This window comes from Patagioenas fasciata, chromosome 17, assembly GCF_037038585.1.
Source record: "Patagioenas fasciata isolate bPatFas1 chromosome 17, bPatFas1.hap1, whole genome shotgun sequence".
Taxonomy (NCBI): Eukaryota; Metazoa; Chordata; class Aves; order Columbiformes; family Columbidae; genus Patagioenas; species Patagioenas fasciata.
This window is the reverse complement of record NC_092536.1, coordinates 4,790,545-4,816,626: the sequence shown is the minus strand read 5'-3', so window position 1 is coordinate 4,816,626 and position 26,082 is coordinate 4,790,545. Positions and strand designations below refer to the sequence as shown.

The following is a 26,082-nucleotide window of genomic DNA, read 5'->3' as shown; positions in this document are numbered from 1 at the left end:
CGCATTGCCGCACACACTCGTCCCCACACACGTCCCCTTTCTCTGAGTGACGGCGAGTAGAGCACAGAGCCACTGGAGCGGGAAGAACACGTGTCCTAATGGGGAGAGCTCATCCTGCTCCTGCCGCCTGCAGCCAACTGGTGCTGCTGGGCTTGGGAGGGAGATTTTCCAGCAGCTCCTCTGCTCCAGCAGAGAGCATCCTCCTGGATACAGCTGGTCCTGCCGGGGGACCCAACCACAACTGCATTGCTCCCTTTTGGCACCGCAACACTAACCCAGCGCGCCAGCAGCTCGCAGATCCCCGTCTCATCCCTGTGTTGAAGCTTCTCAGTGCTTTGAACATCTATTGACTCATGGAGAGTTTGGAAATTTGACATGTAAGGGTAAGGGTGGAAACACCAGGGTACCAGCTTTTAGGATCACAGACCTGACAGGTACCAGCATCCCCCTGGGAACACTCGGGAGATGCAACACGGGTTAAGCACCATTGCGGGTGGCACCTCCAAGATGAGCTGACGCTGGCAGGACAAACAAGACTGACAGCGTTTCTGGCTTAAATCCTTGCCTACAGGCAGAGATGAGAAGCCACGTTAAGGAATATTTGCTGAAGTGGTAGTAGAGGAGAGCACCCTGGCTCACACACCTGGTGCTCACCCACCCCACAAGCCTGCGGCTTCAGGGACCTGGGACCAGCCACAGGAGCCCTGGCTGGACAGGCAGATGGACAGACGGACGGACAGATCGCCCTGCTGTGCTCATCTCCAGGCCAGGACAATGGCACTGATCCCTCACCTCTTTTGGCTGAGCTGAGCAAAAATGTGGAATGGCCTTAAACCCTGCCGCGTGCCTTTTCCAATACATTATTTCTATAATAATATACACAAACTGAAGCTCTCTGAAGTTCTGCCATAAGTTGAGGTGCCTGGTGCTGATGAGCAAGAAGAGTTCATCCTGTTCCTCGCTTCTTCTCCCTCCAAAAGCTCCCACTTAGCTCCCACGTTATTGTAGCCTTCAACATCTGCAATAAACAACAGAGAGGATGTGGCGTGTGACTCAGAAAGGGACAAGGAAATGACCAGAAACTTCAAATCCTGAGCTGAAAATAGTGTTTTACTAAAAATACATGTCCAGCCCTTCTCAGTGCATGAGACCGCCTCCACCCTGGGAGGTGAGTTTCATTCGAATCACCAAATACCATCATCAAACAAATGAAACAGAAGAGCATTAATTAATCAAGCGGTTGCTGGCACAGCATTTAAGAGCTGTGCTTGGGAGAACCTGGGAGGAGTGAGCAGGGGATTTAAAGCATCACTTTGTGCTCCCACTGCAACCCTGGGGAGCCGGGGACACCCCAAAGCCTGAAATACATTTTCAGATCAGTAACAGTGCAGGGATGTGCGGTCACCCAGCCTGAGCATACAGGACAATTGCCATATTAATCAGACCACAATAAAAAACACCAAACAGAAACGAGCTCGTTGGCCCACAGGGATCAGGTGTTTTCTCATCATCCTGGTCACCTGCATCACTGGGATTTCCAGCCCCTCCTTGAGCCCTGGTTTTAAGCCCCAGGGAATTCAGCAGAGTTACCGCAGTTTCACCAAGTGACTCACTCCGCTTGGTCTTCGGACTTGATTTCCTCACCGGTTCCCTCTTTCTCATGCAAATGTTACTCCTGGGCTGAGATGCTGCAGCTCCTGGAGCGTTTCTGGCATTGCCGGTGCTTCTGGAAGGAGCAAGTCTGGGTGAGATGGGACAGGTCGCTTCAGCAGCTGGGGCTGGAAGAGACTGCAATGTGCACCCTTGGTCATAAGTAAAGGCACAGTAAAACTAAGTGTGTCATCTTAATTTAAAGTAACTAATTAAATAAATTAAAATGCATCTGCAGCCGAGCAATGTAACACTGCAGCGAAGAGCTGCTGCTTTCTACCTCCTTGTCAGCAGGGGCCAAAGCACCCGGTCACAGCGCAGGGCACATCAGGCAGCACAGGTCATGACAGGGAGGACACCCAGGTCTGGAAAATGTCATTTGAATGACCAAAATTTAAAAGGGTGCAGGAAGAAAGAAAACAGAGGAAACGGTGGCTGTTTACCTTGTTTAAACCTGTTGCCTGTGCTTACACTGATGTTAAAATAGAGAGTGAGCTGGTGAATGCAAAGCAAATAAAAGGCTGGGAGAAGGAGCAGGTCCATGGGGGTCACGGCTGTGAAGGCATCCCAGTGGCATGGCAGTGGCCAGGACACACATCTCCTGGGGTCCCCGAGTCACCCCAGGGCTCCTGTGCAGACCCCAGTGATGAGTAGGTCTCAGGGTCCAGCCCCACAGCTCGTGTCCTCCTCCGTGCTTGTCCTCAGCAGCTGTCCCCGTATCACCAGTCCCGGCATGTGCTGTGACTTCCCTTCCTTGGCCGGGGAAGGGCAGCGACCTTGCCGCCGCTCACACCTCGCGTGTGCCAAATCGCAGCTATAAAAGGCAGAAAAGTTCAGCTGTGAAAAATACAGCTCACCTTTTTATAGAAGAATATGGGATCTGTCACATTCCAGCTGAAACCCTTCCAAAAAGCCGGGTGGGACTTTTTCTATATATATCTAAATAAAACTATTTCTTTTATCAAATAAAAAAAAAAAAAGAAAAAAGAGATCTGGCAACTATCCCGTGCTGAGAAAGGCTTTTAATTGAAGCTACACAAAAGGCAAATCGGTCTCACCAGCAACTGCGCTCCTATTGCCTCCAGAAAGTTTGACGCACGGATTCGAAATCAAGGATGAATGTCAGCTGTCAGGTCCCTAAGGCTCTCCAATGACCTACATGCTATCGAGAAAAAAATATACCCAACACTTGTTTGAGGTTTCATTGGGAGATGTGTCAAAGGCAGGACAGCTCGGCAGATGAGGGGTCACTGAGGCAGGAGCTGGGGTGCCCCATCCTAGAAACCTCGTCTCAGAAAAGTTAAATTCACAGCAAGATTAGCTCTTTCACAAACTACTTTCCTTCTAAAATACTGCCTCTTGGCCTCAAAATTGCTTTTCCTTCTCTTGAGCGATGGGAGGGGACCTGTCCCTGCAGCAGGTTTGGGCAAGTGGCATGTGCTGAATCACTGAGAGCATCAGGAGGTGCCACGAGAAGGTTCGGTCAGATCCTCACCCAGTCTGTAGAGCCCCTCGTGGGGTGTCTCTTCCCTGCTCCAAGGTATCTATTTTAAAAGGCACAAAAATCACGTGAAGTAAAACATGGTGGGAAAGAAGGAGAAAATCAAGTTCCCGGAGAGCAGAGACTCAGACAAAAGTGGCAAGCTTCCAGCGCTCCCTTTTCTCTGCAGATTAATGTTTCTGACTCTCCCGTCTCACCTGCCACCTGACGCATAGGCGCGTATGGAAACATTGACGTAAAAGCCCTATTTATTGGCTAAAAAACACTATTGTGTACACTACCATTTGCAGCCCTAAGATTTATCACCGCAACCAAACCAAGACCCTGGTGATTTACCACCAAAGGCTGGAGGCTGGTGTGGGAACGAGCTCAGCTCCGTCGCTTTGGGTCTCTCTGTGCTGCGATCCAAGGATGCGATTGCAGCTGCCCAGGTCATGTTTGCTTTCAAACAGCTCATGCCAGCACCCAAAGCCCCGTGGGTGCTGCAGTGAGTGGTGCCCACCCCACAGCATCCCCTGGACACGGGTGCAGGTCTGTGGAGCTGAGGACACAGCTCAGTGCAACTCGGGCTGAGAGCTTCAGAGTTAAATTGGTTTCAAACCCACGAGCTGTACAGACAAACCAGAAGGGAATGCAGGGATCAAAGGTGAATCAAACCACAAATTCCTCCGAATCTTTTTGTACCGATTTTGGTGTAAAATTATGTAGGAGCAGCCCAGCTCCTGAAAATCTGCCAGGCTTGCTTGCAGCGAGCAGCAAGGAGGAGGTGAGAACAGAAACAAATAAACAAGCACACGTGGCAGCTACTTCCACAGTGGACCACGTTTCCAAACACTGCACGTAAGCAGAAATTCCAGGTGTGCGAGAGCCATCAGTGGGATTGTTCTGGATTTTTAGGAGCACAAGGGAAAATAAAACCTGGCCCAGCAAAGCCACTGCCCTCTGAACATTTGTTCCCTGTCCCAGGCCTGGGAAGGTTTCAGTGCACCAGCCTTTGGGAAGCCTGCAGGCACCTGCAGGTGGGATTCCCACGTATTTCCTCTGCATTTCAAAATCCCCAGTGGAATTCGGGATCCCCAGGGTGTGTGGAGGCTCTTTCTTGCTCCTGCATCTTGTGTTCAGTGATGTGGCTCTCACTGGGGTCTGCAGAGACACAGCAGCCGTCTGACCAACAGCAAATCAAGAGACCTTCATCTTATTTCCACTTTCTCACTCCCCTGGCAGCCCTCCTGGTCCTCCTTTTTCATCAGTTTTAATTAGAGAAGCAGCTCATCCATGAAGCACAGTCACACTGGGGTAAAACCAGAGGAAACAGAGCTGGCCGTGTCCTGGGCTGCAAACCCACACTTCTGGCCAATACAATGAGGCACATCCACCAAGTGTTCTTCTCTTCAAGCCACCACATGAAGCTGAAGCTACACAAAAATCTCTCGGTCTTCCTGAGAAGCGGTTGCCTCTCCCTATCTTGCAAGGTATGTTCCAAACCACGGGACGATTCCCATGTAGCTCCATCCCAGCAGACCGAGGTAGCCACGCTCCCCAACACCTCTCCCCTCACCCAGCAATGAGAAAAGGCAAAATTACTCTTGCCCCACCATGAACCGGCTGAAGAAGGACTGAAAAGCCCTTTGCTGGATGTGTAACACTGGCTTCCATGTATGGTTTTTTCTCTTCCCCTCTGTGATCGGCTCAGCTGAGCCCCGTGAAAACCCGCAAGAGCTTTTGAGCCGGTTACGAAACTCAGGTTTTGGCGGAGCGTAGAGATTCCTGATGGAAAAGGGGAAGCTGGGGGCTCCGCTCCTTGCCAAAGCAGCGTCAACTGATCCGCTACGGCTGTTCTCCACTTAAAGTAGGACACAGTCTCCTCTAGCCCCATTTCTCCTCTTTTTCTAGGCGACGGAGCAGACCTGTGCCGTGCTTGCCCAGGGATGCTCAACGGGGGCAGGACGCAGCAGTTGAGCAGTTCTCTTGTGTCTGGTCCAGCCTTGAAGGTCAGATTCGTGTAAGAAATTCAGCGAGAGGAATGTGCTGTTTTCTTAATCTAAACAGCTATAGCAGGAAAAATCCTGTTGTGGTCACTTCTATGTTAGGGGAAAAAAAAAAGCAACTCAGGACATTTTTATATGTAGAAGGATTTTATTGGTAGTATTTTTGCCAGTATGAACTTTCCAAAAGTCACCAACAGAATGTTTTTCCATTTGTAAACACCTTTCAGAAGAAATCAATGAAGCACACCAACTTAACAAAAAAAAAAGAAGTAGGAAAGAAGGAATGGCAAATTACATTTCTTGCATGTGAAAAGAGCCCATCTTGAGATTTTTTTTGAGCAGAATCCTTTAACATTTTTAATCAAAAATGTGATTTTAAACTTGAGATGGACTCCTCATTGTCGCTGACAGCTTCTGTTGGTGGGAGGTTTCAGATGGAAACCAGCTGTTGAGACTGCAAAACGTTCGGCTCAGTGGAAATCAAGGCCAGGTTGCGGTGCATAGGGTACAACAGCGAGCAGAGAGCGTGTAACTAACGTCTCTGGCAGGGATCCTGCTGCTGTGTGTCCGCGGATGGGGTTTCATTCAGCTTCTGCACATGGTTGGAGTCCTTGGTGAGCCCCAAGGTGAAGCCGGAGGCTCCGGCGCAGCGTCCAGCCCTGAGCTCCTCGCCGCGTCGGCAGGTTTTGGTGCAGGAGGGAGATGGTTGCGCTGTGTGTTTTGTAAATAAAATCCGACCCTAAGAAAACACCTGCCTGTGCGTCATCAAATCCCTTCCAAACAGGACACGGACCCCGACGTCTCCCGATGAGCCTCGCGACGTGTTCCAGCTGCTCGTCTTTTGTCCGACAAATTGGCACCGTCTCCCTGCAAAACTCCGCAGCTTCTGAAATTGGAGGGTCAGCAAATTATTTTAGACATCAGAGGCAAGAAGCATGCATAGAAGCTTTATCTTGATGGCAACACAAGGAAATTTGGATGCAAACAGTAGGAGTTATAAAAACATTTAAATCACGGCTGTGTATCGTGTTAGGAAAAATAACATTTGACCCACGAGTCACCGGTTCTTGTTTTTGCAGTGTTTGAACAGCCTGTGGAGATCTTTGTTTCAAATGTACACAAACACATTGAATTTCACCGACTTAGCAAATATGTAATCTAAGGCGAGGGGAAGTGTGGGTGACCCGCATTTCTTAGGATCCACCTACGTACAGGGATAAAATAAGGAGCATTTCATTATTATCTGCATATATATACACGTGCAAGTGTGTGTATCTACCTATTATATTATACACACAGCATATGTATGTGTGTGCATATATTATGTATATATATAAATACAGAACAATGATGAAACGCTCCTTATTTTGCTCCTGTAGGTAGGTGGGTATCTAATTTTTTTATTATTATTATTTTTTTAAACATAGCTGGATTATGAGCAACCGCACAATAAAAAGAAGTGACATGCGCATGAGACAGTGGGGACAAATCAGTGGGGAAAGATATTTTACATGGAGGTTTCCAAGGAGTGTTACCAAAGCAGTGATTTATTTGTGGCATTTCGGGAGAGGAAAGGAGGAAAGGACACAAAGGTCTCAGAGCTGCGAGCGAGACAAGCCATACATTATCGTGTATTTAGCAAACTAGAATGCAAATTGTAGACAAATAGAAAGAAGGGGAGAACATATGAACTGTAAGCTTTGAAACTATTGAATGCTTCAAGTCCGTGTGCAGAGTTTAAGGACAAAGGGATTTCCCTGATTGTTCCCCCTCTAGAAATAAATCATTGTTGTGAGCAACACCGGAGAACAAAATAGTTTCAGGATATTTATAACACGTTGGCTTGGTCCCTTTTCTAATCAGAGAAGCTGCTGTGGGGCGAGGCTTGTTATTTCCAACAAAGTTAGCTTATTAAAAAGATAATTTTGCCGTGGCATTTTAATAGCTCTGGCTTATCGCAGAGTTTACTGCCGCTACAGAAGGGCCCTTATTTTTTATGGCAATGCCAAAGTCCCTGTGCAAAGATACAGCCCCCTCCGAACAGGACACCGAGGGCCGGCGGCTGCTGTCGCGACACGGAGCTGCTGCAAGACACGCTGGTTACGGAGGCGATGATGGAGCCTCAACAGATTCGCCTTTATCTGTCGCTTCTCTCCTGCCCTCCTGGCTACAGCTCTTTGAACAAGAACTGATGGTGCTTTGGACCTCGCCTGATGCGGTTCAGCAAGCGAGAACCATTCTTTGCCTCCCAGAACACAGCGTTTCCGGTGAATTCCTGAGCGCGCCTCCTCGGTCGCGCTCTGGAAGGTGCTGAGCTCCCCCCTTCCACCCCATTTCCAGAGCATTAATGGGAATGAAAGGGACTCAGCACCCACCAAAGGCGCTCAGATCCTCGCAGGACACATCCCTGGGGAGGGGGTAACAGCTGAAGGATGAGATAAGATGAAGAGATTTCCAGCTAGGAAAACAAGGCCAGGAAGGTTCCTCTGGAAACGCAATTTCCCTTTTTAAATAATTCAGCCAAGTCCAAGAGAGCAACTCGCCCGGCAGAATTAGAAAGGATTTGAAAGAGAAAGAAAACATTGAGTGCCAAAGAGCATGGGGGGTTGGCTGTTCCCTGGGAAGGTGGAGCACAAAAACAGACGTAAATCCGTAAATGCCGTTACGTTGAAGCAGATCTAAAGTAACTATTGTCTTCAACAGGGTTACTTCGGGCTTACACCAGCGTGACTCAGATTAGCGTAGCGTTGGCTCGGCGAAGTCGAGCGTTGAAGCTGCGTTTTGCAACGGGCGAGCGCCTGAGCTTTGTGTGGAGTCTGCGTCCTCCGGTCTCCTTCCTCCCAGCACATCTAAGGTGTGCTGGGATCACGAGCCCTTCGCTTATCGCCCTCACGAACTCTGCTCCGGCCCCACCGCGGTAATAAGATGTTATGAATATTGCAATATAACTGTCGGCGGGAGGAATCCGGCACGGACAGCGGGAGCAATTCACACGGGGGAGGGAGATGGGGAGGAAGGAGGTTGACACAGCCATCCCTGCAAATTAAAGTAGGAGTAAATAAAGCAATTAAGCAATGTTCAATCAGAGATGTAAACGGAGCAGCATGAAGGGGCCGCGCAGCCCATCTCCCTTGCAAACACGACCTGATTTACAAGCTGAACATCGTGTAATTGCTTGCAGCCACGCTGTTGCTACATGTAGTATAAAATAATAGCAGAGGAGTGAAACAAAATAGCAAGATGCACTTGAAAGAGTTGGGTAATTTCTCCATATAGGCTCTGTAAGGATGTTGAAGTGCTGAATATTTGCACATAAGGAATTCTCAAGGAGAGAAAAATGTATCTGAAGTTGTTCAGGAGCTGAAAGGCTTGCTCAGGCTGCAGAAATTCCGCAGATTTAGGTGCTAGATTTAGGTTCTGGTTGGACTCCGAGGTCTTAAGCGTCTCTTCCAACCAAAACGATCCTATGCTAGCGCCGCACTATTTCACCTCCCATGAGCGGAAGGATTCCGCGAGACGAGAAGTGCGTCTCCGCCCCACTCTTCCCGCCCGCCCTATAAAGGGTTTCCGGTGAGCCGCCTCGCGCTCGTAGTATCCATGCGCTGGTCGAGCTCGCTGAGGAGACGGCGGCCATTTTGTTCAGTGCTGGGTCTCTGCTGAGACCGGCGGCCGAGGGGGGGGCGGGGGGGAAGAGAGAGAGGGAAGAAGGCGAGCGGGGAGGAGAGAAGGAAGGGGAAAAACGAGACAGAACGAAGAGAGAAGTCGGGCCGGCCAAGCAGCGATCGGAGGGAGGGGTGCCGCGGGGAGGGGTCCGCCCGGCCGCTGAGAGGCGATGGCGGATATAGACAAACTCAACATCGACAGCATCATCCAACGGCTGCTGGAGGGTGAGGGCCGGGAAGGCGCGGGGCGGGTGGCCGTGGGGTGGGTGGCGGCCGAGCCGGTGCCCGTGCGGCGCCTCCGCGCTCCCGCCCCAGGCAACGCCGGGGGCTGCGCCGCGTCCCGCCCGCCCGGGGGGACCGACATGGAGGGGGCGCCGAGGCGCTTTGTCCTCCCCGGGGCTCGTCTCCTCCACCGCCCCGGGCGGCTCAGCCCTTCGGCCCCAACTTTTGCGTCCTGAGCTCAGCCCGTGTGTTCCCGAGCTGTTGGTGCCCTCTGAGCCCCTCGTCGCTCCCGGGCCGGTGCTGGGACCGGCCGCCTGCCGCCCTTCTCCTCCTCTACGGAGATGCTTAATTTAGTATTATTTTCGTAGGAAAGTGTTTTAAAAAAAAATGGCTTTTTCTCTTCCACACGTGCACATGGGGTCTGCTTGGCCGGGCTCTGGGGAGACCTGGCGTGTTTAAAGAGTCTTGGGGCAGCTTTTCAGCAAGTCGGGAGGAAACTTCGGGTTATGGTGGTTTTAGCTTTGATGAGCCGCTTGTATTAGCCCTGCTGGAGGATTTTGGCTCCTAATTCGTAACATATGGTGGCTTTTTTAGGTGTGAATAGAGGGTTGGGGTTTGGTGTTTCAGGCAGTCTGTGGAAGGGCTTATTGTCTTGTGGTGTGAGTGCTTTGGGTTGCAAAGAGTTGCAGGGGAGTTTCTGAATCAAAGGAAAAGCTGGAAGTCGGAGGGGTGTCTTCAGCATCATCCCTTTGGTTGCAGGGATCAGTGCGGGGCTACAGTTGTCGACTGATCTTTCTTAAGGCAAAAGGCTGCAAAGTAGCCAATGCCAAATATTCTTCCAGGCATCAAAGAAAGTGATAATTATTCAGAGAAGGAAGCTTTATTTCACGTATGTCAGAACAGGCATCTCATCAGGACTTGTGCTTGAAGAGCTTGGTCAGGGATTTAACTTTTTTCCATTTGGCACAAAGTCGTCTGAGATGTTGAGACAAATGGTGAAGAAATGTCTTTCAGCTGTATTACACCCCTCTTACAAGATGCTGCTTGTGTAATGTCTTGGATAGTAAAAGGTCAGAGGAACAATAATGCTACTCTGGACATAATTTGGAGTTAAAAACCCTATAGATGTGCTAGGGGATTATTGAACTAGAATAAGTAAAAGTAAATAGGGCTTTTCCTTTGATCCGTTTTGGGTTTTGCCTGTTACCAATTTAAACTGCCCTGGTTTCAATTATTTAAAGGCTTCCCTTTGTAAATTTAGACCAGGATTTTCCTGAAAGTCCAGTAGTACAATTTGTAGATGTCGGATCCTGTATGTTGTATGTTTGGTGACATATTAATACATGCTCAGTTTTACTGCAGGTATTAGTTACAATTTGTACTTGATTTTCCCTAGTGTAGCTATTGCGATTTCCTCAAAGTGTAAGTTCTTAAAAACATGGAATATGATAATCCTAGAAAGAGACCTGAATGATTTTTGAACGATTAAAGTTTCAAAAAGTAGTAAGAAGTACTACATCAGTATGTTATGTTCTTATTCAGCTTATATCAGTATTGTACACTTGGAGAAGATGAGAGTTCATAAATCAGGCTTCAGAAGGCTTATTGACAAGATCTTTTAAAAGGTGGTCCATGCAGCTAAAGATGTTACCTGAGGTTGCATCAGCTGCCAGAACTGAAATTAATTTTTTTTTCCTTCATTGACATTTCAACTGGGATTTTGAATTCCTTGAGGCAATGATTGTCTTTCAATATTTAAAACAATTGCCAGTGTTAGTGACCTGTGCTAGTGCTTTTTTGTTGCTTATTAATTGTCTGTTATAAATATCTTTTCAAGGCAGAGTAGTGATTGACCTTTGTGGCAGTCTGTCATTTTTATACTTTCTTTTTTTCCAGAAAGGGAAGATGATACTGTATTTTAGCAAATGCTGCACTTTTGATAAAGAACTAAGTTTTGCGATTTACTTTGCAAATGCCGTTCTCTTCAGTTGTTTAAAATTTTCTTCACTCATCCTTTCCCTGAAATGATAAAGGTCCAACTGTGTGGATGACAGGACTGAATTTCCAAAGTGGAGGTTGGCATGGTATTAAATGGAGGGAAAAACATCTGAAGTATGTGTAAGAATTCTCATCCTATTTAGATTTGGAGCAAATGAGAAATTATTTTTCAGTGCGATTCTGGTAGAGCAACTGTATAATATTAGTTATATATATAGATAACTCATATATATCTCTTATATGTATAATATATATATAACTGTATAACTATATATAACTAATATATCTATAACTATATTAGTTATATAATATTAGTTATATTAGTTCTGTCTGCACCAGAACTCTGTCTCAAGTGATATCCTTTACAGACAAGGTTGCACACAGATTAAAATCACACTCAAGTATGAAAACACTCCAAAATCTCTTTAATCAGTTTACTCACAAACTAAATTGCCCAAATCCTTATGCAAGCTTTAATTTTTAGAGCAATTTGGTATTTCATTACAGCCATCTTTAAACTGTATACTTAAATATTTTTGTAGCAGTTAACATTTGGTGATTTTGCTAGTAAAATGCAAAGGATGTGAACAGGGGTCATTGCCCCTTTCTTTTTAAAGGTAATAAACCAAAGTATTAAGGAAATACTTCATGCAATATGTCAATTCAATGAGAAAATACATTTAAGCAGGTATTTGTGTTTTATAACATGCCTTAGCATTGCCCTGGTGGAAGAGACCGAGATCTACATGAGTAGTGAATCTAGTCAAATGGCTGAGGTAGAATGGTTAAAGAGTGAATAATAAATTAGTCTCGCTTTTGTTCTTAATATGGGGTATTAATAATGGATTTTTGAGGGGGTTTTATTCTTTTCTATCCTGACTGATCAGATTACATTATTCTTTTTCCCCAAGTAGTTGATATTCTCCCGCACACATTAGGCTAGTTAGCTGAAATTATTAATTTGTTCTTTAAAAGGCCTGAAAGTATATATTCAGCTTCTAATTCTAAGACAAATACTTGAAGAGTCTTGATCCGACTGTTTATAGTACAGAGCCTTTTGGCGTTGAAATGTCACAAAAACATTTTTCTGTAACATTGTTCTCAACCTTGGAAAACCATTCTATGAAAACATTGAATGTACTGATTTTTTTTTTTTTTTGCTATAATTGAATTTGTATTTGTTGCCTTCTTTACTAATGATGGTTGTGTTCTGCTAGGAGCAATTTTATGAGTACAGGCTGTCTAATTTTGTCACTTTTAATAACTGTACTAACAAAAATTTTCACAAGAATAAGGCTTCTAAAGTATACTAAATGACAATATCCTGCACTGAGCATTTAAATGTTTCCTAAGTGTCCTTGGTAGTAGGTAACAGCTTGAATATTTATGGAACTAACTCACTTCACTAAGGAATAAGAAGGGGCATGCATGAGAGCAAATTTCTCTCCTAGGAGGTTTGTAAGCAGTAACTTCATGATTCTGAGCTTGCGGCTGTGCGTGTCTGTTAAGTCAGAACTGCCAGTAGACAAGAAGATGCTAGAAAAGCTCCCTGCAAGATGAAAAATCAGTGGCATCCTTGTGGTCATGGAAGAGGATCCAGGAAATGGCAGAATTCCTGCTCAGCTCTGGGCAAAGAATGAGTGACAAATCCTGAGATTCCCCGAGTGTAAGCATTGCTTCCTTGCCTTGTCAAGTCAGATGTTGTTCTATAACTTGAGCCCTTTATCTTTTTCCTTCATCTAGTGCATTTTTGCAGAACGGAGCTCAGAGTAAATATGTAGAAAACAAGATTGAAATGTACTAGTCTTACCATGGTAGTGATAAATAACAGGGTAAAATAGCACAATTTCAACATGTGTAAGTGGAACCTGAGTTGATGTCTGTTTCTGAATGTCTTTTCTGTACTGCAGCCCCTGCAAGTGCTATTGAGGGAAAACTAAGAGATGAATGGAGGCTACTCTGGTTAAAGCCACATGAGGCTAGAATGGTGGTAGCCATTCTGAAAGCTGGAATCCTGGCTAGTGCACTAAAATCAGCAAAAAGACTCTAAGTCCTCAAACTTTCCTGTTTATACACCCCCAGATTTCTATTCCCGGTAAGGTATGTTTTATAGCTGTGAAGGAGAAATTATCTCTAATTTACTTTAAGTGGGGAAAGAGGATCATCCAGTTATTAAAAATAGTTGATCCGAAGACTATGGATAAACTTTTGCTGGCAACAAAAATGATTTCATAGGAATTTGGTTCTCTAATTTTTTCTTTCACCATTCTGCTAAATACAGCATTGATAGGGTCTGAAGAGCTGTTGGCTGTGTAGCTTCATATACTTATCTAAGTCTCTGATTCTGACAGATGTTAATCTGAAATGTGGTCAGATTTCACTTGTTGATTAGTTGACATACTGTGATAAAGTTTCTAATAGACAAGCAGCACTTGTTGACCTGAAACCATATAATTTTCCATAGTTTGTGTAGTTTAATGTTAATAGCTTCCTGCTGTGTTGCAGCAGTTTCTAATAATGGGAAATAGGAGCTCTGCACTTGGAAGATGAGGATTAGATTCCTGTCACTGATGTGCATTGAAATAAGTCAGTTAATTTCTGTGTTTGCCCAGTCAGTAAAATGGAGAAATTTGTCATCTCTGAGTATTTCTGATCGGCATGAGTACCTGTTGCTGTATAGCTCTTTCCAGGGTTAAAGTATGTTGCAATATGAAAATTTCGCAGTCATGCAGAATCTTCTGTTTGATAATGCTGCTGTGAACTTTTGTCGTATTAAAAGTAGACTAGAACTTTTTTCTTTTTGCCAGCTTGGGCCCTGAGGAGTTGCTTTTCAGTTTCAATTTTGAATTGGAAATAATCTGATCAAAGTTAGTTGTGCCTGCAGTAAAGTAAAACCTTTTTTTACATCAACCACTTTCAACTTATTTATTCCCTTTGTGCCTTTGGTACAAAACTGAATGTGAAACTGTCATCAGGAACTGCTAAAAACAAGATTAAAAACAACTTGCAGTATTTTTGGACATGTCTCTAGGATTGCAGACATTTTAACATAAAATATGGTAAACCTGGGAGACGCATTTAATAAGCTGAAAAATGAACTGACCTGCTGATAGTCTATTTTACTTTAAAACATTTTCTGCATGTGAACCTGATTCCAGCACTTCAATTGAAAGCATTTCAGTTGCTTCTTTTATGTAGTACTGAAGGAAAATGAGACGTTTGGATCACTTTTAATATAATGTTATTTTTGAATACTTTCCTAAGTATCCATCCCTTTCATACGAACCTTGAATGAGGCAATATACTCTGTTTTGCCATAGCGTTTGCCTTCATTAAAGGATTGTGTGACACCAAGCTGAGCACTGGAAAATGCTGCTGGATGGGATGTAGTATACAGGTCTGTTGTACTATATGTGCATGTGGTCACCTGACTGCTGTATGTTCTAGATCCCACAGTTCTTGAGTCGTTTATCCTTCACAACAATATGTATAAAAGTTATTCTAGCCGTCATGCAGTGTTTGAACTCCCAGCAGTTTTTCTCCTTGTCTTGGAAAGCAACACTCATTTTAATAGTTGGAACCTATGTTCAGGTCAGTACCGCTGCAGAGATCATCCCAGCTCCAGGGAGGGATCTTTTTCTGGAGTCTTTTCCATCCACTGGAGAGCTTATTTTTCCAAAACTCGTACAGTGGAGAAGATTTTACATGTTAGAAAACTGCCCAGACTGGACACTGAAATTCAAATTTTCAAAAAATTATTTTTAAGAACAAGACCATCTCTGCCTAAAAGAGGATGGGGATATATTATTGTCTGGAAATGGTGCAGCATAAATAAAATATTTGAAATAGGCTGACTTTTTTCCTCAACTGATTAATCTTTAGCTTGTTCTGCTGTCAGTTCCAGACTGTCACTTCTGAGAGGTTATTTTTTATGCACTGAGAGAACAAATAAGCATGTACAGTACTATTGAGCTGCTCTTTTGACATTATGACCAAGCTGCCAATTAGTATCGTACTGTCCGATCCCTACAAGCTGCCTTGTTTTTTTCCAAAGCAGAGAAAAGAAACTGTAAACACAACACATTTTTCATAGTATATTATTTTTGCCTTTCTTAGCAGGACTAAGTAGCTTGAAGACTCAATCAGAGGAACCTTTTGAGAAGTCATTCAGACTGAATATCCTGTGTTTCTTTGCCAGGTCTTTCATTGCGGATGAGAAAATCCTTGCACGAAAAGTATAGATTGCTCAAACCAACGTGCGCTTCTGCATATTTGATTCTTCTGAAGCCAAAAATAGTTTTTGCAGCTTTCCAGGATATATAGGTCAATGTTAGAAGAAATTGAAGACTCTTGTTTCTTCTATGCTGATTCCGTGTTGGACAGAAAGGGTCAAAATGTCATTGGCAGGCAACGTGCTACAGAACTGCATCAAATTATCCTGTTTTTCTGTGCTCTAGTGAGTTTGTGAACTGCAACGAGGCATCATTTTATCTTGTCAAAGTTTTCTGCAAGCACATGACTAAAACTGCATGAAGATTATACTGGTTCCTTTAAAATATATTGGAGAAACATAGGAAGCGATCTGAAACAGTCAGTTTTCAGAGTTTAATTTAATCTTCAGCAAAAATGAATCCATATGCTTTATTCATGAGCTTTAGTGACTAAGTGCATTACATAGTCTGTATACTTTTTTTATACTTTTAGAGTTATGGATGTGAGATATACAGGGTTTGTTTTTTAGCAATTTCTAACAAGACCAAATCATGGAAAGTTTGATTTTTGGCTGCTCAGAAACTAAATACAAGTCAATTCTGTTATCTCAGAAACAAAGGTGAATTGTAGAATCTAAGAGTAGGGAGGGAAATAACATAATTCATCCAGCTCATCACTTTATTCTGTACATTTCTGTTTTTTATTGCTTCTGGATATTTGACATTTAAAATAACTTGCTCATTGCTCAAGAGCATTTGGAAAATTACTGTATAGATGAAAAAATGGCTGGATGAAAAGCCTCATGCGTGATAAACTGCTGTGACAAAGATTTAACTTTCATTTATATGCTTCATTACTTCTAATATTTTAATGGAAGACATGAAGTTCAGTGGTAATTCCAGTGTTGCCATGTAATGTCAGTGTTGGGTGATAACGCATATGCAGTGAATAATAAAGGAGCGTGGATTGCCTGAAAAATAACATCAGACTTTTGACCTACGGTTAGCTTCATGTCACTGTCAGTATACACTTTAACAAAAGTTTAATTTTTAAGCTAGTTTGAGGAAAGGTGGTGTGTTTTAGTGTATTGTCAATGATTCTGCAGGGCAGCCTCTGCCACCATGACTGGGGTCTCTGGGAGTCAGTGTGCAGGAGAGAACTGTTTGGGTAACAACACTGTTAAGTGCCGGTAGAGGTTGTGTCGAGTGGATGGATATTACAGAGTCACTATTTTATTCTTTCTCTGGATAAGATGCATGCTGACTCAACAATGTTCTCTGCTTTTGATCAGAGGCTTGCACTAAAATAGGAAACTTCTGTGCTAACGAGAAATTGTAAACCCTTCAGAACGCAACCATTGTTGTTTTTACTCTTCCTAAAACATGTCCCCTGCCCACCCCCCTCGGCCTTTCCTACTGCAGTTCTCACTTCTGGATTTCATACCGTGCAAGGCCCACAGTGACAATACAGAGATTTGAGTCATCTGTAGCTCCCAGATTTCTCACTCTGAGGTTAAACAGCATCAAGGGAATTAGACTGAAATAGTACCTAAAAAGTTATTTAGGAATTCAGGAAGATGATATTGCATAGGTTCTTAGGTTTGAAAGGGTTTGGGGCTTGTTGCTTGCTTTTGCAACTAAAGACCAAGTCTTTTTGGATAAGAGCATAGATTCTTCAGTCTCAGTGCAATATGAGTTGTACTCAGTAAGCAGCCTAGCCAGGCAATATTACTAGTGTAGTGTTTTCATTTCTGGAGGTGTTGTCAGAGTGTTTCCAGGCATCTGAGGTCATTCGACTTTGATGCTGCTAAACCAATGGGTTATGTTGCAGGAGATGACTGCTCTTATTCCATAATCTTAATGGAATTTGCTACAGGGTTGTTTGTTTTGTTTTTTTCTTCAGCTTTATCAGTGCTCCATGTTGGCACTGGTTTTGACACCAAATAAAAATAAGCTTTACTGGTAATGGCACCATGACAAGTTTTTATGTAGTCTTATCCTAACCCTGATTGGTATGGGGGAAGTGGTCTGGGACTGGGAGATGGATCTCCTACTAGCTTGACTTTTACTGTGCTCAAAGGCAGTGGTAAGGCAAGCTGTTTTGTCATTGTGATCCAAAAATGCTTCTGACCTTCTAATCATATGTTTTCTTCTGTGTTTTCTAACTGCGGTGTAGAATGGGGGAGTACAGTATTTATTGGTATTGTAGTCTTGTTTAGAGACTGCCTTGGGCAAGGTTAAATGAGAGTTTAGGGAAGCTTGTACATTTGAGCTATGATGTTGATAATTAAATGGGAGGCTTCCTTTTCTCAAGTTTAGATAGCTTTCCAGAGAAGAAGTGTATAACTGCTTCATTTAAAAAAAAAAAATATATATATATATATATAAACAGTCGCATTCTCCAAGATGAGTTTTATAACTAAATAGAACTAAAACGATGCTATTTAAAATGTGACATTTAACGGGGGAAGTGTTGAGCCATGAATTCTGTTAAATGAAAGTAACAGACAGCTGAAACAGAACACAGTACCCTTTCTGTGGTGATGTGGCAGTGCAGTTTCACCTCAACAGACTGATATTGGCCTGTTATCTTCTCATTCTGTTCTGTATTACAGTGGCATTTAGTCAGGCTCTTAAAATAACACTGGGCATATTGTTGATTTTGATAACTGACTTCTGACTCCTTCCAACAGTGCGAGGATCAAAACCAGGGAAAAATGTCCAGCTTCAGGAGAATGAAATTAGAGGTCTGTGCTTGAAATCCAGAGAAATCTTTCTCAGTCAGCCTATTTTACTAGAACTTGAAGCTCCGCTGAAAATATGTGGTGAGTACTGTGACTTCTGTTTTGATGCGTGGGGAGTGGGGACCAAAATAATCCAAACCCAAAAAGTAATTGGTCCACTTTCACCAGGTCTCTTGGGGAAGGGATTCACATGAAGTTTTGGAAAGGGGCTTTTGTATCCATTAAGTAATGCTTGGCCTGGTCACAGCGGAACAAGGGGCAACAAAGGAGAACTACAATAGTTTATTGTAGCTGCTATTCAGAGTTGAGCTGTGGTTTGACAATGTTTTAAAATCCTGCTGGGAACTTAAATTTTTATATTCTTTTTTGGAATTACTTTCTAGTGTGGTTTCACTGTACTTGTACACAGTGGTGCCCACTTTGCACACATATACATGTCTAGCTATGCTAAAAGAATGAAAAATGTAAAAATAAAAACCTCCATAAAGGCACTTTAGAAAAAGCTTCCAGCAAACCATATTTTATCCTACTCTTAACACTGGGGATTTACATCAAATTGAAGTACCTTCTTCAATATTTATGACATTGGTAGTCTAAAACCATGATTTAGTGTTCTGCTTGTCAGAAACAAAACCATGATTTAAACCAAAGGCAGAAATACCAATTTCATTTTCAATACAACTTCACTGCTAGAATGTGAATTCCTGAGTGTTTCAGGAAAATACCAGAGATGGTAAAAGGAAAGCAAATTCTCCAAGTGGTCAATTTTCCATCAATATTACTAATGCTCAGTGGAAATATCGAAAATGAGGTAAAAGTTCCTGATCTCACAGCCACTAGTCAAGTAAAAGATTTAACTGGATGTCAGATTTTCACTTAAACACTCAGAATTGGTTTCTTGGAATCTTGGTTTTGTTTTGCACACAACATTTTTAAGTAGCTACTCACTTCGTCTTAGTGCAGTTAGGCATTGCATTACATAGATGTCAAACTTTGGAACGCAGTAATTTTATATGCACTAACATAAAGTCTGATTTTCAAGTATGTTGTAGGCCATATCTAATTGCAAGCTTTTTCTGTTTATGAAGCATCATTCATTTGTTCTTTCTCTAGAATCAATGAAAGCATGTAGCAAAGGGACACTTACATGTCATTTCTGAATACTCTTTACAGGTGACATCCATGGACAGTACTACGATTTGTTGCGACTCTTTGAATATGGAGGTTTTCCACCAGAAAGCAACTACCTGTTCCTTGGTGATTATGTCGACAGAGGAAAACAGTCTTTAGAAACCATTTGTCTTCTATTGGCCTACAAAATTAAATACCCAGAGAATTTTTTCCTCCTCAGAGGGAACCACGAATGTGCCAGCATTAATAGAATTTATGGGTTTTATGATGAATGTAAGTGATACTGACGTGTGCATCTTTGGCTTGGGAGAGCAGGGTAGGAGGTGCCAGTCTTGCAGTGTCAGATGATTCTTTCCTAATTGCGATTCCCTTTGCACACTTCAGGGGGGCCCAGGGTCTGTTTTAGGAAGGGAAATGTGTACTTGCCCTGATACTATTGGAGTCCGGTACTCACAGTACAAAGCAGCATGCAAGCAGGCAGTTTTATTTATTGGCCGTGAAGTTAACAAACAGTTCCCACTGGTACGTATTGTTAAAGTTCGTAAAGTCACCTAGTGAGGGATGAGAGAATTTTACTTGATGTGTTTTACAAAAGTTCTCCTCGGTTTCTTTCACCTGAGTGATGATGACTTATATTTATGTTAGAACTTAGCTTGGAGAATGGACTGGTCTTCACTGTGATTATGTTACAGTGCTTGCAATCTACTTATATAAATACTTGTAACTTTGTAAGGTTAAAAAAACAAACTTCACCCTTCTCTGGATGCAGTCCTGCTGTATTGTGTGCTGTTGCTTTGGCCAAAATCAGTATTTCCTTTCATAAATGGGGCAAAGCGAGTGTGACACCTTCACGTGATGCGTACTTGGATTGAGCACCTGATACTCGCTCTTTTAGTAGGTGGCTTCAGCTCCAAAACTTGTTACTTGAACCAGTGCATCAGCCTTTTAATAAGGAAATATGCCCCCCTTTTTTTTTGGCATCGTGAGTGTTCCTTCTCCTTTGAACAAAGGCAGTGTTGCTGTGCGGTTAATGTGCCAGCTCTGTCACTGCAGGGTGTGTTAAGATCTATTGTGATGGAGACTATATATAGACTTTTCCTTAAGATAACAAGCAATTTTGCTGTGAGGTAGAAACGTTTTTTCATGTTTCAAGGGGTGTGACTTAATAAATCCAGATAAAACTGTTAATTGTGCGTTGAAGCATTCTCATGACTTCTGTGTTGGAACATACTTGGCTTGTAGCTTACAAGATGTACTCGCCATGGCTTGTTCTCCTGCAATGAGGATACAAAGATATGTGGTATTTTGGAGTTGACTCCTCAGAGATTAATCACAGGCTTAGTCATATATCACAAATATGTTCAGGGTTCATATCTGTTGAGAGAGTCCCTTGAAAAGCAAAACTGCCTTGGTTTCATTTTGTAGTCCTTTTCTTTGCTTAGAGAGACTTCATGTGGTAAAGCACTAGTAGAAGTTTAAAGAAAATCTGCTTTCCAAGAATTGCTGTCTTCCCCTGAAGAAAGCAGCAAGTGGTAAAACTTTCTGAAATTAATCAAATTCTCCAAGGGATGATTTTCCAAAGCGCAGTTGGGCCTGGAAAGTCTGGCTGCCAACAGCGTAATGTCGTTCTGTTGAATGGGCTTGTGCCATCTTCAGAGCACTCTGCCACACTGAAAGAGACCTTTGCAACTTTGTTGCAAGCAATAAAATGTCAGTGGATATCAGAGAAGATAAACTGTGTAGAGACTTTAATGCTTTTTGCAAGCCTTAGTAACTTAGGCAGCTATGATACATTTATTGTAGTTGTGTTGGAAAAGCGTATTGACTGTTTTTCCTCCAAAATGTCTTCTAGGTAAGAGAAGATACAATATTAAGCTGTGGAAAACCTTCACAGACTGTTTTAACTGTTTACCTATTGCAGCTATTGTGGATGAGAAAATATTCTGCTGTCATGGGGGTAAGTAACAGTTCCTTAGTTAACATTTGAGAAACTCTAGTACTGTAATATCAGTCATAGCAATTTCATGTTTATGTTGCTGAGGATTCAAAACTTCAGGGATTTTTCTCTGCTTTGGTTCAGGTATGAGGTAAGGCTGAGCTTGGTTAGTGTCAGTTTTGTGAATCATTGAGCCATTAGTTTTGTAGATTCAGACAGAATTATCTGCTTTTCCTTTTCTACCAAAAAGCATATTTAATAGTGTCTCCTTTTGCGTGTAAAATCCTTGTAGGTCTGTTTAGGCTTCTATTACTATGAGTTTTATGTACATTCTGAGAACATATTTTCGTAGAGTGGTTTGCATTGGAAGGCACCTTTAAAGATGGTCGAGCAGAATCCCCCAGCTGTGGACAGGGACATCTTTCACTAGATGAAGTTACTCAGAGCCCTGTCCACTGCAGTGGCTTTGCTGTTTCATTTGTAGAAATCAGCTGTTATGCTGTGTTATACCTGCTTCATGCAACTTTTCAAAGTAATAAAATACGTATTACACCTTAAATGTTTCATCGCTTGGAAGTAATTAAAGTTGCCCAGGAAGATATATCAGTGAAAAATGGTACAAGGTCTGTTTGATATTGTATTTCATCTTACTAGGGCCTGATCATGTAAATAAACATACCCTGTAATTTCTAGTATTAATGCCTCTTTTACTTAACGGCTCTTTTAACAGACACTGGCAAAATATTACAGTGAGATTATTGTAATCCTGTAAAATGTGAAAATGGCTTTGCTTGCCTTATTCCCAGAAAATCTTCTAGAAAGTGACTCACCTTCTGTTACAAAAGCTTTAAAACAAATGCTAGATTAAAAAAATGCCAGTTAACATTGCCATTGAACTACATAAAATTGCAGTGGTGAATCAGTTTGAATACAAGCTATTTTTGTCTTGCATTAATACCTCAGTCTTACGAAGTTGGACTGAAATGCGGACTGCATGTGTCTTAACTCTGAACAGGCTTGTCACCAGACCTTCAGTCGATGGAACAGATCAGGAGAATTATGCGCCCCACTGATGTACCAGATCAGGGGCTCCTTTGTGATCTCCTCTGGTCTGACCCTGACAAGGATGTCTTAGGATGGGGTGAAAACGACAGAGGAGTGTCCTTCACATTTGGTGCTGAAGTCGTTGCTAAGTTTCTTCACAAACATGATTTGGATCTCATATGTCGAGCTCATCAGGTATCTTAATTTTATAGATTAAGCCATAGAATAATTTAGGTTCAGAGGGACCTGAGGTGATCATCTGATCCAACCCTACACACACATACTCAACACAGGACAAACCAGCATAAGCCTGAGTTGCTGAGGATCTTGTCCAGCCAAGTTTTAAATATCTGCTGGTTTTTTCGGCTGCTGGTTCTGTTTAAGCTGCTTTGCACCTTGGCAAGATGATGTCCAGTCTAATATTTCTGCTTTTTTCTCTAAAGGTTGTTGAAGATGGATATGAGTTTTTTGCAAAAAGGCAATTGGTAACTCTCTTTTCTGCCCCAAATTACTGTGGAGAATTTGATAATGCGGGTGCCATGATGAGTGTGGACGAAACTCTAATGTGCTCTTTTCAGGTATGGTATCTGAAGGTTTTACCTTCTTGTTTGTATAGTCACACTTTACATTTGCTCTATTTCAAATCAATACTTTACTTTTCCAGAACCATCATGCTTTTTTCAAATAGGTCTTTACAGAGACCACATGTAGACAGGGCTGTGTTTGCACTCATGCCTTCAGAAATGTGATAAGCCCTTGCCCGTGTGAGCAGATGAACTGTTTTACCCTGGAATTAAATCGTCTGAGCACAGTTATCAGCCGTTAGCCTGTGTCGGTTGGCATGGCCTCACAGATCAGCTGCTCTAAGCCCTGTTGGAGCTCTGAGAAAAAAACAGATTTATTTCTTGGTGTGTTTATGACTAGTCCAGATGAGCTGTGTAGTGCTTTACTAGTGAATTAAGTGATGGTAAGAAAGCGAAAACGTTTTGCTAAATGGCTTAAACTATCTTTTCAGATTTTGAAACCTGCAGAGAAAAAGAAACCCAATTCCAGCAGACCTGTTACACCTCCCAGGGGTATGATCACAAAACAAGCGAAGAAATAGTCACTTTGGCACTGCCTTGTTGGGACTTGTATCATAGTATATAACCTCCATTTTTAAAACTGTAATGTGTACTGTTCAGCTTGCTCAAAATAGATAACGTGTTTTGTGGTTTTCCTTTTGATTTGATGAATGGCATTTGCTGGTTGTAACAGCGAATGAAAGACTTTTCTCCCTCCCAGGAAGAGCTGGAAGTTTTCCTTTTGGTGTTACAGCTGTACACTCCGCAGCATCTTCTCCTGTCATGATGGGTAATTGTACAACTGACTTTCAGAACCTGTACAATGAGTAGTGTAAATGCTTGTTTTCTTCTTTAGGATCTAAAGAGGGCACTAGTGTGCTGCAAGAGTAGAGATTTGTTACTGTCGGAAATTACATACTGTTTATACAAACCACTGTGAACTTTTTTACGTTGAAATTTGTTTTAAAGGGATTGCTTTTCTTTTAGTTAGTTTTATTGCTGTCAACAGTAGGAATAACCTTCAACCTTGCATCACTGGTATGATGTATATTTAATTCAGACACACATCCCTCTCCGAATACTGAAAAATGACAATTAAAAGCCATTATTTTAAGTGTTTGTGTCTCTTTACTGAAGCCAAAGTTCGCTTAGAAAACTGTTTGTACGCGACCCACCACGCTGGTTTGGCAGGGCTTTGCATTCCCGCCCTCCTCTCGGAGATTAAAGGAAGTCCGGACTTGAAATAGCAAGTAGAAACGCTGTGCTGTTAATTCTATTCATGGTAAAAGTAAACACGTCTTTGTACAGTTTCCATATGTTCGCTCAAGTGGATGGTTTTACAGTGGCGTCAGAAAGCTGCAAGTGACGGAAATGGTTCTAGATCGGCCTGAATGGTTTTGTGCATTTTAGCCTAAAGACTTTGTTTCACAAAGAAACCTAGAAAATAGCTTGATAAGCCAACCAGAGGCATTGATCTTGATCACCAGTTTATATAAATCTCTCACAGAATCTTGTTTTTTAAAAACTGTTAATCTTTTTTGAACAGATAACAGTGTACAATACCATGTAGTGAAAATCACTTATTAAATGAAGAAATTGTTAAATCTTCTCCGTGTCGGTTTATCACAACATATACACGACCGCTATCAGAGGACCTGACTTAGAGAAATAAATTGTTCTGGAAACCCACAAATTCTCGGTTTGGATTTGTCTGAGCTACAAGCATGAGAGGAAGGTTTTTAAACAGGAGCATTGGGTTTAGGTCCAGTTCTGGAAAAAACTCTGATATTTGAGTCAAATGAAGTGGCAATTTTGAGAGTCAAATGAGGTGGCTTGTTCAGCCTGTTCTAAAACTGCTGCAGCGATGAACTGGGGCTTGGTGCAGTCTGGTTCTGAAGAAGTGCCTGGCTCAGAGAAACCACCAGCTGTCCTGCTTGACTGAGTTTCCCTTCACTGCTGGAGTCAGCTGAATTCTTTTGACAATAATGTAACATCTCAGCAGTCCCCAGCCACTGATTTTGATTTTTAATGTATTTCTCTGCCAAATCAAATAACCTTTTTCCTATTCTGAAGCCTTTTATTTTTCCTTTCCCCTCCCTCTAAAGCTAATTAACCAAACCACCTCTTGGTAACTCTTGATGAGCTCATTAGATAAGTGTTAGCGATTGCCTGCTGAAGGCTTTCTCACAAACCTACTTTCACCACATCTGTGGTTTTCTGTATAGCTCTGTAATTTTTCTCCCTCCTTGTAAAATAGTCACCCGCATGTCTTTTATTGATCTGGCAAGTAACAGAGCACATATGGAACCAGTTTCTATTTGACTTGTGTCTCAAGGAACGCATTGACCCATCTCTGTAACCATTAGCTCTGCGTGTCACCATGTCACACCATTTTCCTCTGTGACTTGTATTTTTTCCTCTCCTCAAATGCGGTTTCAGCGACACACGCGCCTATTCTGGGCTGCGCTTTCTGCTTGGCTGCGTTCCCCGGGCTGCTTCGTGTCCCGTGGGCTCCCCAGCTGCTGGGGGGGAAGGAAGTGGAGGTGGAAAGATTCCTGCTCCACCGCAGAGGCAGGAAGGAGAGAAGAGCTGCTGCTCTCGCTATGGGTTGTGACCTGAAGCTCAGATGTGAACCTTACGAGGTTCAACAAGGGCAAGGTCCTGCCCCTGCGTCGGGGCAACCCCCAGTATCAATCCAGGCTGGGGATGGAGAGCAGCCCAGTGGAGAAGGACTTGGGGGTGTTGGTTGATGGGAAGCTCAGCACAACTGAGCAATGTGTGCTCGCAGCCCAGAAAGTCAACCGTGTCCTGGGCTGCATCTCCAGGAGCGTGACCAGAGCTCTGTCCCTCTGCTCTGCTCTGGTGAGACCCCCCTGCAGCACTGGTCCAGCTCTGGGGTCACCAGCACAGGACACATGTGGACCTGCTGGAGAGGGGCAGGAGGAGCCACAGAAATGATGTGAGGCTGGAACAGCTCTGCTGTGGGACAGGCTGAGAGAGCTGGGGTGTTCAGCTGGAGAAGAGAAGGCTCTGGGGACACCTTATTGTGGTCTCCAGTCGCTGAAGAGGACCTACAGGAAAGCTGGAGAGGGACTTTTTACAAGGGCACCTAGTGACAGGACAAGGGATGATGGCTTTAAACTGAAAAAGGCAAGATTTAGGTCAGATATAAGGAAGAAATTGGCTTGATAAAAATTGTGCTGTTACTGTGAAGTGTAGAAACTGGGAGTTCAACCCACTGGCAGCTTGGGGAAGAGGTTTGAGGTGAAGCCCTGGCATGAGGCAGCTGAGCCTCCCCTGCTCCAGCCCTGTAACGCTGGATTCACCCTGAAATCATGTGCTGGGCACTGGCAAGCGCTCTGTGGTGCCTTGCAGCCGTGGTTAACATGCAGCCCCTCAGAGCTCTGGGGGCACACACTGATTATTGGGATT

At 43.2% G+C, this 26,082-nt stretch overlaps 1 protein-coding gene across 1 annotated transcript; it reads left to right on the top strand.

Moving 5' to 3' along the window:
• The first annotated feature begins 8,848 nt into the window (after positions 1–8,848).
• Positions 8,849–24,254, top strand: PPP1CC (protein phosphatase 1 catalytic subunit gamma). Its single transcript, XM_065851486.2, has 7 exons — positions 8,849–9,026; positions 17,926–18,057; positions 19,150–19,380; positions 20,960–21,064; positions 22,059–22,282; positions 22,531–22,665; positions 23,103–24,254. The coding sequence occupies exons 1-7, from the start codon at positions 8,972–8,974 to the stop codon at positions 23,190–23,192; spliced, it is 972 nt and encodes a 323-aa protein (XP_065707558.1). The 5' UTR covers positions 8,849–8,971; the 3' UTR covers positions 23,193–24,254.
• The last annotated feature ends 1,828 nt before the right edge of the window (positions 24,255–26,082 follow it).

Coding starts and splice junctions, on each gene's coding strand:
- PPP1CC (XM_065851486.2), top strand. CDS start 8,972: ATGGCGGATATAGACAAACTCAACATCGACAGCATCATCCAACGGCTG. Junction 18,058..19,149: donor AGCTCCGCTGAAAATATGTG/GTGAGTACTGTG, acceptor TACTCTTTACAG/GTGACATCCATGGACAGTAC. Junction 22,283..22,530: donor TCATATGTCGAGCTCATCAG/GTATCTTAATTT, acceptor TTTTCTCTAAAG/GTTGTTGAAGATGGATATGA.